We start from the raw sequence: 14691 nt of genomic DNA on the forward strand, positions 1-14691 counted from the left end.
TACAGTTTTTCAATATTCAAAGTATGCGCGCTCTGCAGTGTTGCCGCTGGCATTCCGTGCTGATGTACTTACAAGCGCGCTCAGTAGGACTTACAGCACGCCTGGCGTCGTTGCAGCTTCTTCCACGTGGCCAGCCAGACCCGGTGGCGGTGAAAGGTTATGCATCTAGCCTACCATCCTAAATAGCAGGACTTTCTGTACTGTATAACACGCAACATTCAGTTCCTAAAGAGCGCGACACGCGCTGCAGCCGCCAACAGTGCGTTGTAGGTTATAATGAGCGTGGCTGTACCGTCTTTGCCGGGTGTAACTATAGGCAACCGGATCTGTTTCTCAGCCGGATAGTGGAGCTCTTACGGCACCTAGTCAAGACCTGTTGATTGGCTACTTTTGATAAATACGGTACTGCCCTTATGGTCAACTTGGAGGTCTGCGTAGCGTGTCCTTCAGAGTCACTTTCTGTGTCTCTGCAAGCGGGAGATATAAGAAAGCCCGCCATTGCTGACTTAGCGGTCACCGTTATCCTCGAGCGCGTCGTGTACTCGACATGATCACATGTGGTTATCTCGCACTCAGGATGCAACGAAAAGTTTCTTTGCGTTGACGCAAGAGTTCTTTCACAGCGTCTCTTTTCGACAAACGCAAAAAAGAATGGGGGGACGCCGACTGATTGGAGTTGCGTCAGATATCTTCCCGGAAAAAGAGTTCGAAATGCACTTGAAACAAATGAAGAGATCCCTTTACTTTTTATATTTCACTTCACGCAAAGAACCAAAATCACTCCATCAATCGATCGGTGCGACTTCGTAGTGTCATAAACCGTAGTGCCTGGCTTCTAAGCATCCCGCCGAGAGGTCAGTTTGGTGTCCTCAGAGCTATAAACGAAGTCTACAGCTCCGTATGAAAAAAAAGTTTTTCTCTCGGCCACTGTAAAGATGCCCGGAAAGTGCACCCAGTGAACTTGACGCGCGCCCTTTTAACGGAGAAAAATCGTCTCCGAAACTCTGAAAGCCGCAGCGAAAGGCAGTGGTGGTGATGCAAAAGACACCCTTGTAGATGTCACTCTGTTGACTGTGCTCTCGGTCAGTCCTGAAATGTATTTTAAAAAAAGCTAAGCACATGAGGTCACGCCTCGAGTGTTCTAAATCACTTTTCGTAACTTTACTGTTTTTTAGCTTTCAAGAAAAATCTTTTTTCATCAAGTTCTCACCTTGGAAGTGAATAAAGCGGCAGTATACCTCGTTCCAACACCAGGGAACTATTACACCGCAGCGTTCGAAGGCCCGCCTGCAAAGGTCTAACTGATTAGTTTGGGTCAAAATATTTCCGTTAACTAAAAACTTCCAGTCTAAGTTGGCACTATTTACTTCTTAGCTCTTAAATGCAGTTCCCAGAGGAAGCACTTGAAGCGAAAAGTTCACTGCAAGTGTTTCCTCTTTACTGGAAATTACCTGAAAGGATGTAGACTTTGAAATCCAAAACTCAACTTATCCTTGCTTTCGCATGGAACTGTAAAAAGTATTACGAGAACGTTCCAGCCAGTGCAAAACTACTCATAAACATAAATCCTGAGTTCTCTTGTGAAGTAATCGTTTGTTGCATGGAAATAAGCATGCGTTCCTCTTGAAACTGAAACACGAACTATATACGTTCGTACTACAATCCATAAAGTGGACGTTTCACGTTCCTACGTTCATTGGCGTCAACAACTCGTTGATTCGCGCTGTGACGTTTGCAATATTGCGCGTAGCGCTCGACAACGACGTAGGCATGTATTGGCGCTTCATCAGAACATTTGTACTGGTGCAGGTTTTCAATTTATGTCGACTTAAGTTTTTCCGGTGAGTGCGTTCTTTCTGCTTCCATGCCTTCGGCGAAGTCACCGCGCGCAATGGCTGGTGCGTCAGAAAGGACAGACACACTACTTTAAAAAGGATTTGATCATCTATTCATTGTTTTCGGATCGGCTGCAATGTTCTTTATTACCATGACTAACAAAATTCCTTTTAGTTGCTGACTCTAGCATAATTCTTGCAAGGAAGGATGAGCTTTTCGGAGTGCAAGGCTTGAGCCAAGAAAAAAAAAAGAAAATGAAATGAGTGAAGGATACAAGAGAGTATTCAGAAATTGACTGCGGCCTCTAGAGCGATGGCGAGAGCGGGAGGGGCGGACTGAGAAAGCATCCCAGCGCCGTCTAGCGGCGTCTGAGGGAAGGACGCATTCTGGCGTGATGATGCTTCTCTGCTGCCGCCGAAGCCAGGCATGGGGTCGGATTAAAAAGCCGTTTTCTCCGGCCCGCCGTCGCGTCAGCACCTCGGGCCCCATCAATACGCTGCTTTTCCTTGCTTCGGAGCAGAAGGAAGGCATGCCTCAAGCGGGGCTGGGATGGACTTACGCCTGACCGGAACCCGCGGAGCGAAGTGGCCTGCGCCCGTTTTTCGCGGGGAGGTGGCGCCGTCTGGCGCCTCATTTGCACCCTAAGAACGATATATGCCTGGCCAGTTTTCGCTGTCTAGACGAAGCGCTGTACATCGTGGCTTGGGATTGGGATGCAGGCCGTAGGCACGTGGTAAACGGCTGTGCAAGGCTTAGTTAGACGGAGATGTGAACATTGTAGTACGTTTTCTTGGCCGTTGACCTTACTCAATATGGGCGAACACCTAGCCCTCTTTCGGTCTTTTTTCGTGGTTCATTAGCGAAACTATCCAATAATACGAGCAGTCGGAAGTAGTAGCTCAACTTGTGTGACTTTCTTTGCCTTTTTACACAACAATTAAAAGAGTGTATGATGAGCGGCCAGTTTGTGTGATATTAAGACATAAAGACGGAGGAGACAGAAGAGGTGTAGAGAACGCAGACTTACAAAGGAAGTTAAATGAAACAACCCATCCTTCTTATCATCATCAGCAGTGCGCATGCGCAACAAACACTTGCGACCGTGACGCAAGCCACCAAAGTACTTTCGTCGGGTCAAGAAATTTCAACTCATTATTCAATAGTTCTTTTTAGATTTTATGTGGTTTAACATACCATAGCGACTCAGGCTAAGAGGAACGCCGTAGTGTAGGGCTCCTCCGGATAATATCGACCACCTGGGGTTCTCTAACGTACAGTCACATCACATCGTACACGGGACTCTAGCATTTCGCTTCCATCAAATATAACCGCCTTGGCCGGTATCGAACCCGCGTGTTTCAGGTTAGAAGCCGAGCACGTGCCATAACCACTGAGCGCCCGCTCATTATTGAATAAGTGTATCGAAGCCTCGTTAATGCACTTGCCTCTGCTATATCTTGCTATATTGCAGGCGTAAAGAATGTCAAGCCCCCTTTGGTCGTCTTACTTCGTTTCCAGTAGCCTTACATGCATTACTGATGATGATAACAAAGAATCGCTGTTTCATTAAACTAAACCTGTCAGTCTGCGCTCGACATGCCTACATATTCTCTGTATCCTGTACCTTTGCGCAGTTTTATGTCTTAAAAGCAAACAATTACAGCTGTATTTTGGACTTTCTCTGTTTTATACAGACGTCGGCGTCGTGGTCATAGCGCCTGTAGTAAGCGAAACATAGCGAGTTCATCGCCTTGGAGTGGGAGTATATAGGGGCCTTTGTGTACGTTCGTATATATGGAGGTAGGAGGAGCGGTCTGCACCTCCTCACCCTAGAGCCGAACGAAAACTGTGCGAGCATTTTTTATGCGACATTAGAAGCCTCATGGGGCCCAAGATGCGTCGTCGATCATAGACTTCGCCCATTGGCCTAATGGAAGTGACGACACCAGGCCGGATAATTCCCATTGGCTGAAGAAAAGTTACGTCATCAGACCAGAGCATTCCCATTGGCTAGAGAGAGGCGACGTCACCAGACCGGAAGTGACAACCATACGTTTCGATTTATCTTAATTGCGGCCGTGTAGACAGGTATAGACATCTAAGAAGAGCTTCAAATGGGCCTAGTTGGTTTGTAATCTTCGACATTGTTATTGCGGTACTCAAGGTTTACATAGACAAGAACGACACATACAGACAGGATGCAACTTTGAGTAGCGCAATAACAATGTCGAAGGTATAGACACTTTCGAGGAAACACCTAACCACCAGCTTGATGACACGAAGAGATGTCTAGACATCTCCTCGTGTCTGTCTGCACACAATATTGTGTGCAGACAGACGTGTAGGTGCCCGCAAACACAACTTATAATGCTATCGCATTGCGAACACATAATTAGGTGTCCCTGTGTAGTTTTTTTCGTCCTGAAGCGCTTTCTCGCACCTTTCCTGCTATCGCCACAACTGGTCCAGTCTCTTATGCGCGTTCACGAATTGGTTCAGCACCGCTCGTCAATTGGCTCCCAACAGCAAATTGTGTAAGCTCTACACCTTCAGGGATAATATCGAAGGGCTTCAAGCAAAAACGATGCAGGGCTTTGGCGGAACGGACATGGCCCTTTTATCGAAAAACCAAATCGCCCGCCACCCGTATCCGCCTAATATTTCTGTCGCGTCTCTATCCACATACTTTTTCTAAATGTAACGCTCGAGTGGGCAGCCGGGGGCGTCTGCACAGTGAAATAAGATCATTTCAGTCCTGCGCGGCCTGATTCCAGTTCGGCGGGGATACGACAACCAGCGGCCTGGATCCGCCTTCCGGTCCTGTAAACGGCTTACGGCCCCAGCACGACAGCACCTGCGGCTACAGTGGAGACGCCATCAAACCGCCTTCATGCTTTTCAGTTTCAAAGGCGCGTTTTTCTCGGTTGCTAGTCCTTTATTTTTCTTTTTTTTTCCTCTAGTCATTTCTACACTGTGTCGGAAATGTTGAGAGTACTTAGAAGCCTTTAAAAAATAAGCAAGAGATCTTTTTTACTGGATTCCGTTGGTCCAGAGGAGCGCGAATGACTGAAAATAAATTGAAATTCCAGTGTGTCAAAAAAGAAAGTTATTTCGCGATCCTATGTTCCTTTACCTTGGTGTTGTTGTACTGCCTTCCATATTTTTCTTTTTCACAAAGCAACTCAGTTACAGGAAAAGGAAATATTATTTGCGTGATAAGAACTCGGATTCTGTGAGCGTTCCTCGCTTTTGGTATACGCACTGCTGTTCAATGGGGCGAAGATATGGAAGTTCTGGGCACCGTTCCTTGACTCTATTCCCTGGTCCGCGTCAGCGTATGGCGCAGTCAGTCAATTTAGCTGTTCTGTTCATATACACAATGCCGCAAGCCATGGATAATGTGATGCAGGAAGGGAAAGAATGTCTAAGAGATACCAACATGAATGTTTTTCGAATGCGAAAAATTAAGTCAAGTGGACGGAGGCGCTACATAGTGAACAAAATTTTTATGGTCTTGAGACATTCTTGATGAGAACGAACGTGTCAGGACGCAAATTATTCCATTCCATTATTATAAATTGCGGGCTGTAACTTCCCGCAGCGCTGCATGGGCAATGAGGGAATGCGTAGTGGAGGGCTCCGTATTAATTTAGACCGCCTGTGGTTCTTTAACCTGCGCTGACATCGCGCAATACACTGACGTTTTCTTTTTTTTTTGCATTTCGCCTCCATCTAAATACTGCCGCTGCGGCTGGAATTGAACATGCGACCTCGAGATCAGCAGCGGAACGCCAAAACCACTGAGCCACCGTGGCGGATTCTGTTATTTGTCCTGGTGACCCTCTATATACTCTAAAGAAACCTAGACGGGCGCGCAGTTTCATCTGCATCTTTCATTAAGTTGCGGGTTGAATGTAGGGCAAATCTCCCTTCTGCCGCAATCTAATAGCATATTTTCAACTGCCGATTTTTCTAACAGTTCGAAAGACGCGCGCGAGAAGAGGCAATGAAAAAAAATGGAAAGACACAAAGCTCTGTGTCACTTTTGGAGTTCTCTCCGATTAGAAGAGCATCTTTCCGACCGTTCGACTTCGTCAAAAGGGCAATCAACAAAATAAGTCGTCTGCGGGTCTTCCGCGGCGAAGGCAATTGAGGTCAAAGCGAAGAGGAACCTGACAGAAAATGTGTAAGAGTCTGAATAGATTCTTGCTCTCCTCCTCCCCAAATTCCTCACTAGGCCTAACATTAGCCATGAGTGAATTGCGTCGACAGCCCCGTCTCGCCGGCATCGATCGACGTAGGCGCTGCCAGACGGCGGCGGCAAAGAAAGAAGAGGCAAGGGAAAAGAGGGTGATCTCGCACGCTCCCTTTCTGAGCTGCCACCGACGTCCAGGCGATCGAGCTAAGGCCTAAGGGGGAAAATAAAAGGGAAATGGGATGTAAGGGACGCGTGGCGTAGCGAGGGGGGGGGGGGGGGGGGGGGGGAAGGAAGCAAAGTTCTCCAAGCCTCGCGCAGCGCACTGAGATCAGGGTGGGTAACTAGGGGATGCTGTTGCTTCTGCTTCTGAAGTTGCTGCGGCAGGCTCGGGGGAAAGCCGTCCAGCTATCCGACCCATTCTCCCTAGGCCCCTCCCTTTTGTGTGGGAGACACGCGGGGGAATATGTAGGAGAGTAATATTACGAAGAGCACCGTCGGGCCGCGGGGGCCAGTGTGGCGCCGTTAAATCATTTGAATAATTTGCCACACCGCGCCGGAGAGCGCCACGCTTACGGGAAGGGGACCTACGAGGTTCAGACTGCGGGCGATAAAAAAAAGTTAAAAAAACGAAACCGCCATTCGGTGCCCGGTCATTGCTTTCACTTCTTTTATTTTTATTCTCGTTTCTTTGCTCTGCGACCCGTTAACGGGAGGGCCGCTAATGCTTCTTCCTCATCCGGTCATAAAGCAGCGCTAGCGCGTCCTTTCTAACCTTGCTCTTTGATGTGGGAAACTGTCAGCACGTCCAGAAAGCGAGATACAGCGTCCGTGGTTCTCTTGAAACCCTCGTGGTTGCGAGTGCACTGCGCACAAGCACGACGGAAGAAAAGCACTGGTATGTTGGAGCATAGCTCCAATGGTACCAATACTTGATCAGGACATTATTGGCATGTTGGACAGTGATGAATTGGGATCAGTGGGAAAGGGCTTTGTGGTGCAGCGCAAGCAATGCGGGGTTAATTTTAAGGAGTTGGACGTTATGATGATCGTGATAATGAAGCACCTGAGCGGCCTTTCGTTCAAACCATCTGAGTCACTGGCCCGGGAAAGGTTTCAACGCGTGCGGGGACGTTTTCAGCTCACGCTCGCGTTAATAAAATCGTGAGACTGCGCCTGCATTTCACGAGATGCAGTAGCCGGGTACCTGCCTCGCTCACAATGGAGCTCATCCAGGGTACAGAGAAAGAGAGCTTGTTGAAGGAACGTTTTTAATAAAAATCGGTTCTATGGCTCTTTCTCGATATGTTGATGCTTGTCTACCAGCTCAATAAGTGTTTGTGAAAACTTTTTTTTTAATTTTCTCGCCACTCGATTAGGTGAACTCGGGACTTGAAGACCGAAAACGACTCCGTGATCACCATTTGAAAAAAGAATGGCGGTAAAGCCTAGCCTCATGGATCTGCGAAAACAAACTTTCTCGACGCCCCGCCGCTAACTTGCGAGAACTGCCGATGGTTGCGAGACATGTATTTCATTTTTAATCTTTTAGCTTACAGAAACTATATTTTCAGTTAAATTGTCGTCCTTGTGATTACGTCGAGGTAATCCATCGATACAGGCCACCATCAATTGGTCGTCAGTGTCTTTTTAAAGTACTTCCAGCACTGGGCATTGCTTTACGTCACTAAACGCCAGCACTTAACATGTATTGAAATTAGGGCTTATTGAAGCGTATGTAACGATTTATGTTTGCGTGTTGTTGTTGTTTTTTTTCAATTGGTAACCAAGTACCGCGCAACGCATCCGTAGTCATTGTTCATCGAAGACAGTTTGTCGATCTTTCGATAATGTCAGCGTTGCAACTACGGAAGTTGAATTAGTTTCGTAACATTATTCAGCATATAGCACGCTAAAATATCTGTGCAAGCTGTATGAAGCACCAAATCGCGTTGCGCCGCGTTTTTTTTATTATTTCATAGATGTTTGTGCTAGTCAGCAGTGAACTTTTGATGTTTGGTTGAATTTCTCGCTTCGTGATGTTCCGGGTTCGAATGGCGGTGCATACTTCTAAGAATCACTCACCGGTCAACGCCTATGCGCTTGAATCGAACAGCGGCTTACGTCGGCGTAACTGCTACCCCAGATCTCCGGTGTGAAACCCACGCCTTTTCGTAGTTTATAAATAGCGTTTGCTGCTCGCCGACGCCAAAACGCTTCTCTACATCCCTAGATTTTTTTTTATTGACCACTTCACAAACCACGGTATGCGCCATGGCGCGGCTTTAAAGTTGGATAGTTCCCTTATAAAAATGGTCTTTACATTGTCTATAGACTTCTTATAGACTCTATTACCTTGTTATAGATATTTCCTTTTGTCTATTCATAGTCTACAGACTGCCTATAGAAAAAAGTCTACTAAAAGGGCATAGCCGTGCATCTATAAATTGTCTGTGGGCTGCCTATATGATTTGGATTGCATATATACTAGTTTGTAGGATCTGTCTATAAAAAGTCTATAGACTTTATACACAAAAATCTGTCGACAGTCTATAGACTGCCTACGGAATTTTTTTTTAATAGCTTACCCGGTATCCCGCCGGATTTGACAAGACCTGGAGAAAGGGAAAAGGATTGGTTACCCTGAAGTGGAGTAGGGAAAAGAGGGACCAAAAGAAAGGGGAATAAGAGGGATGAAATAAGGATGGAGGGTGTAGGTGACAGCCTGGAGAAATATGCGGCATCGTTAAATGACTCTGTAAAGTGCGTGTCAAAAGTGGCTACGAAAGGCAGCCGCGTTTGGAGCCCTTTCCTTAGCCCTGCTTTTGATAAGTGTCAAGGAAAAATCATGTTCTCGGTTCAATTATTCTCGCTTAGAGCCTAGGAAGCCAGCAGCCACCGCCTTACCCTATATGTTTCCTTGCGACCCGATGGCTTAGCTTTCGTAACCACATCACTGGGTGCGATGTAGGACGTCTATATTGCGCTTGCAGCTGGTGCCATAGCATATCGACTCCGCCAGTCCGCCGGCCGATAATAGCATTCGCACGCACACATACCCTGCCGTACCCGACAGCATCGGCAGAAGCAGCAGTCGCCAGCCTGCTGTACGTAGGCTCGCCAGTTCGGTGCAGGGAAAAACAGAATATGCGCACGCAGAGCGCTCACGACATTTCTGTGCTCTCGCATCATTGAATGTCGCGTGAAAGTGAATCTTCCACATTTCGATCAAGTCAGAGGCGCAAAGCAGAGACGGTATTGCAGCCGGTCCGTCTTGAGGAAAGGCGTTGTAGATTTATTGTTGAAACAGTGGATCCTATGATGTGATGTTGCCGGTAACATCTCCATATGTTCGAATGCGCAATAAAAAGAAAGCAAAATAAAAGTGCCCAGCCCGATATAACATCTACTGTCGGAGCCACAGCAAAGTGGACTGCGCGGAAGAAACTCGAGTCAATGATAACCTGGCTGAAATAAAGAAGAGGAAAATGGACATGGGCAAGGCGTGTAGTTGGGAAAATAGGTGACCAGTGACACCTTAGGGCAGCTGAAGGAGTAACAGGAGGAGGTAAAAGTACGTACCAGATTAGGGAGTTTGCAAGCGCAGGTTTGTCACAGCTGAAGCAGGACAGCATTGAAATTATAGGTCAGTGCACAGGAGAGGTCTTCATTTGTTGCTCTGGTGCAATGACGTTAGAACAGATGCGATTTCCACTACATTGACACGCCCCGTGTATATGGCTTGTGTAGACACGTCCGGCGGCAACGTTCGTTCAGCGGAAGGTGGTTTCCAGGTTCCAGGGTTTAATCTGCAGAAAAGCAAGCAATGCTCAACCGAAGTTCGTTCCCTGTTGTCGCCAATGCCAAGTGAGGCACCCGACGATCGCTGGCGGCATTTTCTTGCTCTTGTGCAATTACGTCAAAACTGATGCGAGTTTGCAAGCGCAGGTTTGTCACAGCTGAAGCAGGACAGCATTGAAATTACAGCTCAGTGCACAGGAGAGGTCTTCGCCTTTCAGTGGAGTTGAGTTAGATGATTATGATGATGATGATGATTATGGTGATGATGATGATGGTGATGATGATGACGACGACGACGACGACGACGATGATGATGATGATGATGATGAAATAGGATGCCCTGCCGTATGGTGATTCGCGGTGGTCATGTGTGTGGGCGCGTCCTGCACTGCACTGCACTCAATTGTGGAGGCCTCGTTGTGCGGCCTCGTGCATCCAGGCTCTCCGCCTAGCTGGTTTGGGTCATCGCGGTGGCGGCGCGGCGCTAATCGCCGCCGGCGCAAATTCTGCGGTTGCTCCCCCGTATATACGCGCTAATCTGGCGTTGCGCCAGTCGCCAGCCGCCAATCGCGCTCACTCTAGCGCATGCGCCGTACGAGTACAATGGAGATTGCGCCACGAATATCGCAGTGCACCCTGCTCCTTCTCCTCTCTGCCTCTAGCTCCAAGTCTAATGCCACGCCGTGCGTTCCGCGAGACCTCTTCTAGCAGCCGCTACAGTGAAAGCGTAGCCGCAGCCTGCTTTAATCACGAGGTTCTTAATTACTGGGTTGCTACACATCTACCCTCTTGTATCTTTCCTTTGTTATAGTCCTCCCTCGATGCGTCTTTCTTGTCTCGACTATGTGCGAGCCGAGGCTTGTTTTTTGAGCTCGTCGGTACTTGGGATTACCGCGGGATTATAGGGCGCGTTCATTTAGGCCTACCTCTTGCACAACACACGTGGTTTGCGACGCGAACGCAGAATAGGTTCCTTCAACGCTTTTTGTTCGCTCACCACCGCGTGATGCACGAGTACAGGGGGCGTAGGGAGTTGCTTTTGAGACTATGACTAGAAAGTGTGCCAGACTGATTTTCACGTTTAGCGCTGCGTACAGTTAACATTGCCAGCGGTTAACTCCTATTTCTTTTCTCTTGGAACTCGCAGGGCTGCTATCATGGGACGTCAAGGCCACCGGCACAGATCTGGCCTCGGCCGAAAAGGCCTGCCTGTCCGTCAAGGTCAGCGCAGGACCACACAACGGTGAGTAGTCGTGGCTAGTATGATTGTGTAGGTGTGCTCGTGTTAGTCGTTGTTCAGAAGGACGGCTCAAGTACAGCTTTATTCGAGACCACTCTTTATTGTGTCGCAACTGTGGAATATTGTAATATACTGTTACAAACATATTGATGGCAATGGTCTAATCTCTCGTTGCGTTACAACAATTTGATTTTAAACTTTGTCCTGCGCTAGCACCAAGTAGTTAAGGCTGCCATAGAAAAGCGATGGGGTGTCTTTTTGGCAGCAAATAGCAGGAAACTACAAGCATACCGAAGGGAAGCCTGCGTATATGCCGATTGTTATGGTACAGTCTTATACGAAAAATTGCGTTCATAAACCACTTCTGGTTTAAGAATACAATTGAGCACAATTTATGAGTATGGCCGCCACAGTGAAGTGCAGATCGGCTAAAGAAGAAAAACAAATCTCTCCGGAAGTAGAACTTTCAAGCTTTGAGCATCTCGAGTGCATTCATTATACTTTGCGATATCCCCAAGCGTATTAACAGCAACGAACGTAAGGTGCTCTGCGATGAGCTGCGTGCCGTAAAATGCCTTGTGATTTCCTGTACACAGAAACCGGAGGCATCGAACTTCGCAGTTCATTGAAGAAAAAAAAATTGCATTATGTAGAAAGCTATTGCGAAATCACACAAAAAGTTTCAATTCTTTTCAATGAAAGTATAAACCATTCACGATTAAATGTGAAGTTTTGGGTACACCAACTGTCCTTAAGGTTATGTTTTCCTTCCAATTATACACACTCCTTTCGCTGGAGATTTCGCCAATTCACGATATTAATTCGATTTGCGGTGTCATTCATAACGTATGATGGGTGGCTAATAGGGGAGTCATCCGTTTTTTTTTTTTAGCTGTGTGACAGTAAATCAGGATTATTTGCCTTTTACTCCCGATGGACTCTGCATTGTGTGAGAGCTATAGCGAGCGCTGCAGTTACGATGGATGTCGCTCTATCGCTACAGTAAAGAGGAGTGAAGCATCCCCCCCCCCCCCCCCCCCCGGAAAGGTGCAAGAAATACTAAGGGGCACTAGAGAAAATTTTAAGGTCGCGTGTATGTATAGTTCACCGCGTTCTGAAGACAAAAAAGACGAATTTCACTGAAAGTGAGGTTTTATTTATAAGCAAGAAAAGACGACAACCCGAAATGCAGGTGTCGCCATCACTGGCTGATTTCGCAATTAAACTGCAGTGGGTCGACATTTTTAATAGAAGCCGCACGGAGCCAATATGCGTCGTCGGTCATAAAATTCGCCCATTGAAGTGATGTTACCAGAACGGAGAATTCCCATTCGCTGGAGGGAAGTCATGTCACCAGACGGGAGCATTCCCATTGGCTGGATGGGAGTGACGTCACAAGACGGGAGCATTCCCATTGGCTGGATGGGAGTGACGTCACTTTCGGCAAAAGCATCAACAGCTGCTAATGCTACCGCGCTGCCAACACATAATGTGATTAAGTGCCGCTGTGAATGGGGGGGGGGGGGCGCAGATACCACAAAATACTCTACGCCACCATCCACTCGAAAACGGTGATCAGGAGCACTTTTCGGTGCAGGCGTCAGATAGATATATATGTTTAATAAAAACAAGGGCAAAGAGGTCTGCCGGAAAGATGACATCTGGCCTGCTACTCTTCAGTGAGGAAGGGGAAGATGAGAAAAAAGAGGGCCGTGACGGGTGCAGAATACGTGCGCGCACATTTTATGACGTCATAACCGCCAGTTTAGGCCCGTGTTGTTCAGAAAACGTGAATCGAGTAGCAGGAATTTGAATGAGTAGCAGTTAAATTTTTAAATGCATCTTTCTCAGCAATAAATGAGTCCTCTGCTACCAGGCAAGCATCGGCATACTCGGAAATAGCCACAGAACCGCTTCTTAAACAAAAATTGGATCGAGTTGTGCGCACGGTCCCTTTAAAGGAAAGGCCATATTGGCACGTAAGCAACGACTACGCCCATATTATTAGCGACAAGCGTGCTTTTCCTTTTTTTTCTGAGGGGCTTTCTCTGTACTCACGATTCACATAGCACTGAATGCTGGCTACACGTTCTACCGCTTGTTGACAAGTGTGAAACCACGTCGACATACATTACGTCGAAACACGCACGAACTGCGTTCTTACAGTTTCTGCTATGATAGCTGCCTGTCCCGCCATTTGTTGGGCATAGTGCACTGCGGAGAAACTAGTTGATTTTGGTTAATATTGGTTTTGTGAGGAAAAGAAATTGCGCAGTGACTGTCTCACTTATCTCGGTGGACACCCGAACCGCGCTGTAAGGGAAGGCATAAAGGAGGAGTGAAAAAAGAAAGGAAGAAAGAGGTGCCGTAGTGGAGGGCTCCGGAATGATTTCGACCACCTGGGGATCTTTAATGCGCTCTGACATCGCACAGCACACGGGCGCCGTTTCGCCTCCATCGAAACGCTGCCGCCGCGGTCAGGTTCGAACCCGGGTACTCCGGCTCAGCAGCCGAGAAACCAGTTGAAGGTTTAGGAAAATCTCCGGGAATGATAATTTGCACGCTGCCGGGTTCTTACCTCACGGAAATGTCCGTACTCGTTAAAGAACCCGTCCCCAGGTGGTGGAAATTATCCGGAGCCCTCCACTACGGCGTACCTCATAGCCTGGTTCGCTTTGCGATGTTAAAGCCCATAAAAGCCGAAACCAAATAATCGCAGCCCTGAGCCGTAAATATAATGGATGGATTAATAGGCCAACCGTTCGATAGAAGCGAGAATTAAGCCCATAATTCCGCTGAAAAACTCACTAAGAACCTCCCTCCGAGGCGGCTGATCGATTACGGCATTTCACTGCTAAACAAAACGTCGTGGTTCGATTCCTACATCGGCGGCTACATTTAGTAGAAGATATAATTTAAAAAACAAAGCACTCGCGTATTGAGATTTAGGTGAAAGGTAAAGAACCGTAAGGTATATCGTCATTAACGACGCGTCTCGTATTCGCTGCACGCTTTTAATTTGCTGACGCATAGATTCAGTGATTTTAATGACAAACTTACCAAGTCCCGCAGTGGAAAACCCTAGTCCCACTGAATTGAGTTAAATCAGATGTGTTTCCGTTTAAAATTCAATTATCTGAAAAGAAAATTTACGCCTTCAAATCCATGCGGCACATCCGCCCTCCCTCCATCTTGTTCGCAGAGCGCCATCAATTTCGCGCGCAACAAACACAAAAGCGCGGTTGTGTGTACAAGGCTCCATGGCAACTAGCACGTCCCCTAATAGCATTTATTTTGCAGGCGCGTGCAATGTCAGCGTTACCGCTCATAGAAGTGTACAAATAAACCGGAAATTACGCACATAACAGTGGTGACAAGGACATGCAGCAGCGCACGACGCCAAGCTGAGGCAATCACGCAGCTGCAGGTTCTGTTCACAACCACCTGCACACTCCGGTGATGCATGTACTGTCAACGAACAGCCTGCTGATAAGGTGTCGACCGCGGCGAATGTCGCAAACTGGGTCACGCTGTACAGCTGTCACCGCACTCCTGCCCTCTTTGCCGAGAGTTTGGTTTCAATCGTGTAATGCGGCGGCGCCACAGCCTGCGTGAGGCG

The 14691-nt window shown here is 47.5% G+C and overlaps 1 protein-coding gene across 1 annotated transcript in view; it reads left to right on the forward strand.

Moving 5' to 3' along the window:
* The window catches only part of LOC144121313 (uncharacterized), a 143897-nt gene that overhangs the window by 97357 nt on the left and 31849 nt on the right, over positions 1 to 14691 (forward strand). Inside the window, exon 2 of the mRNA XM_077654467.1 lies at positions 10980 to 11075. Within this exon, the coding sequence (XP_077510593.1) occupies positions 10980 to 11075 (96 nt within the window). The remainder of the gene's footprint in view (positions 1 to 10979; positions 11076 to 14691) is intronic.

The sequence above is a fragment of the Amblyomma americanum genome, chromosome 2, assembly GCF_052857255.1.
Source record: "Amblyomma americanum isolate KBUSLIRL-KWMA chromosome 2, ASM5285725v1, whole genome shotgun sequence".
NCBI classification, from domain to species: Eukaryota; Metazoa; Arthropoda; class Arachnida; order Ixodida; family Ixodidae; genus Amblyomma; species Amblyomma americanum.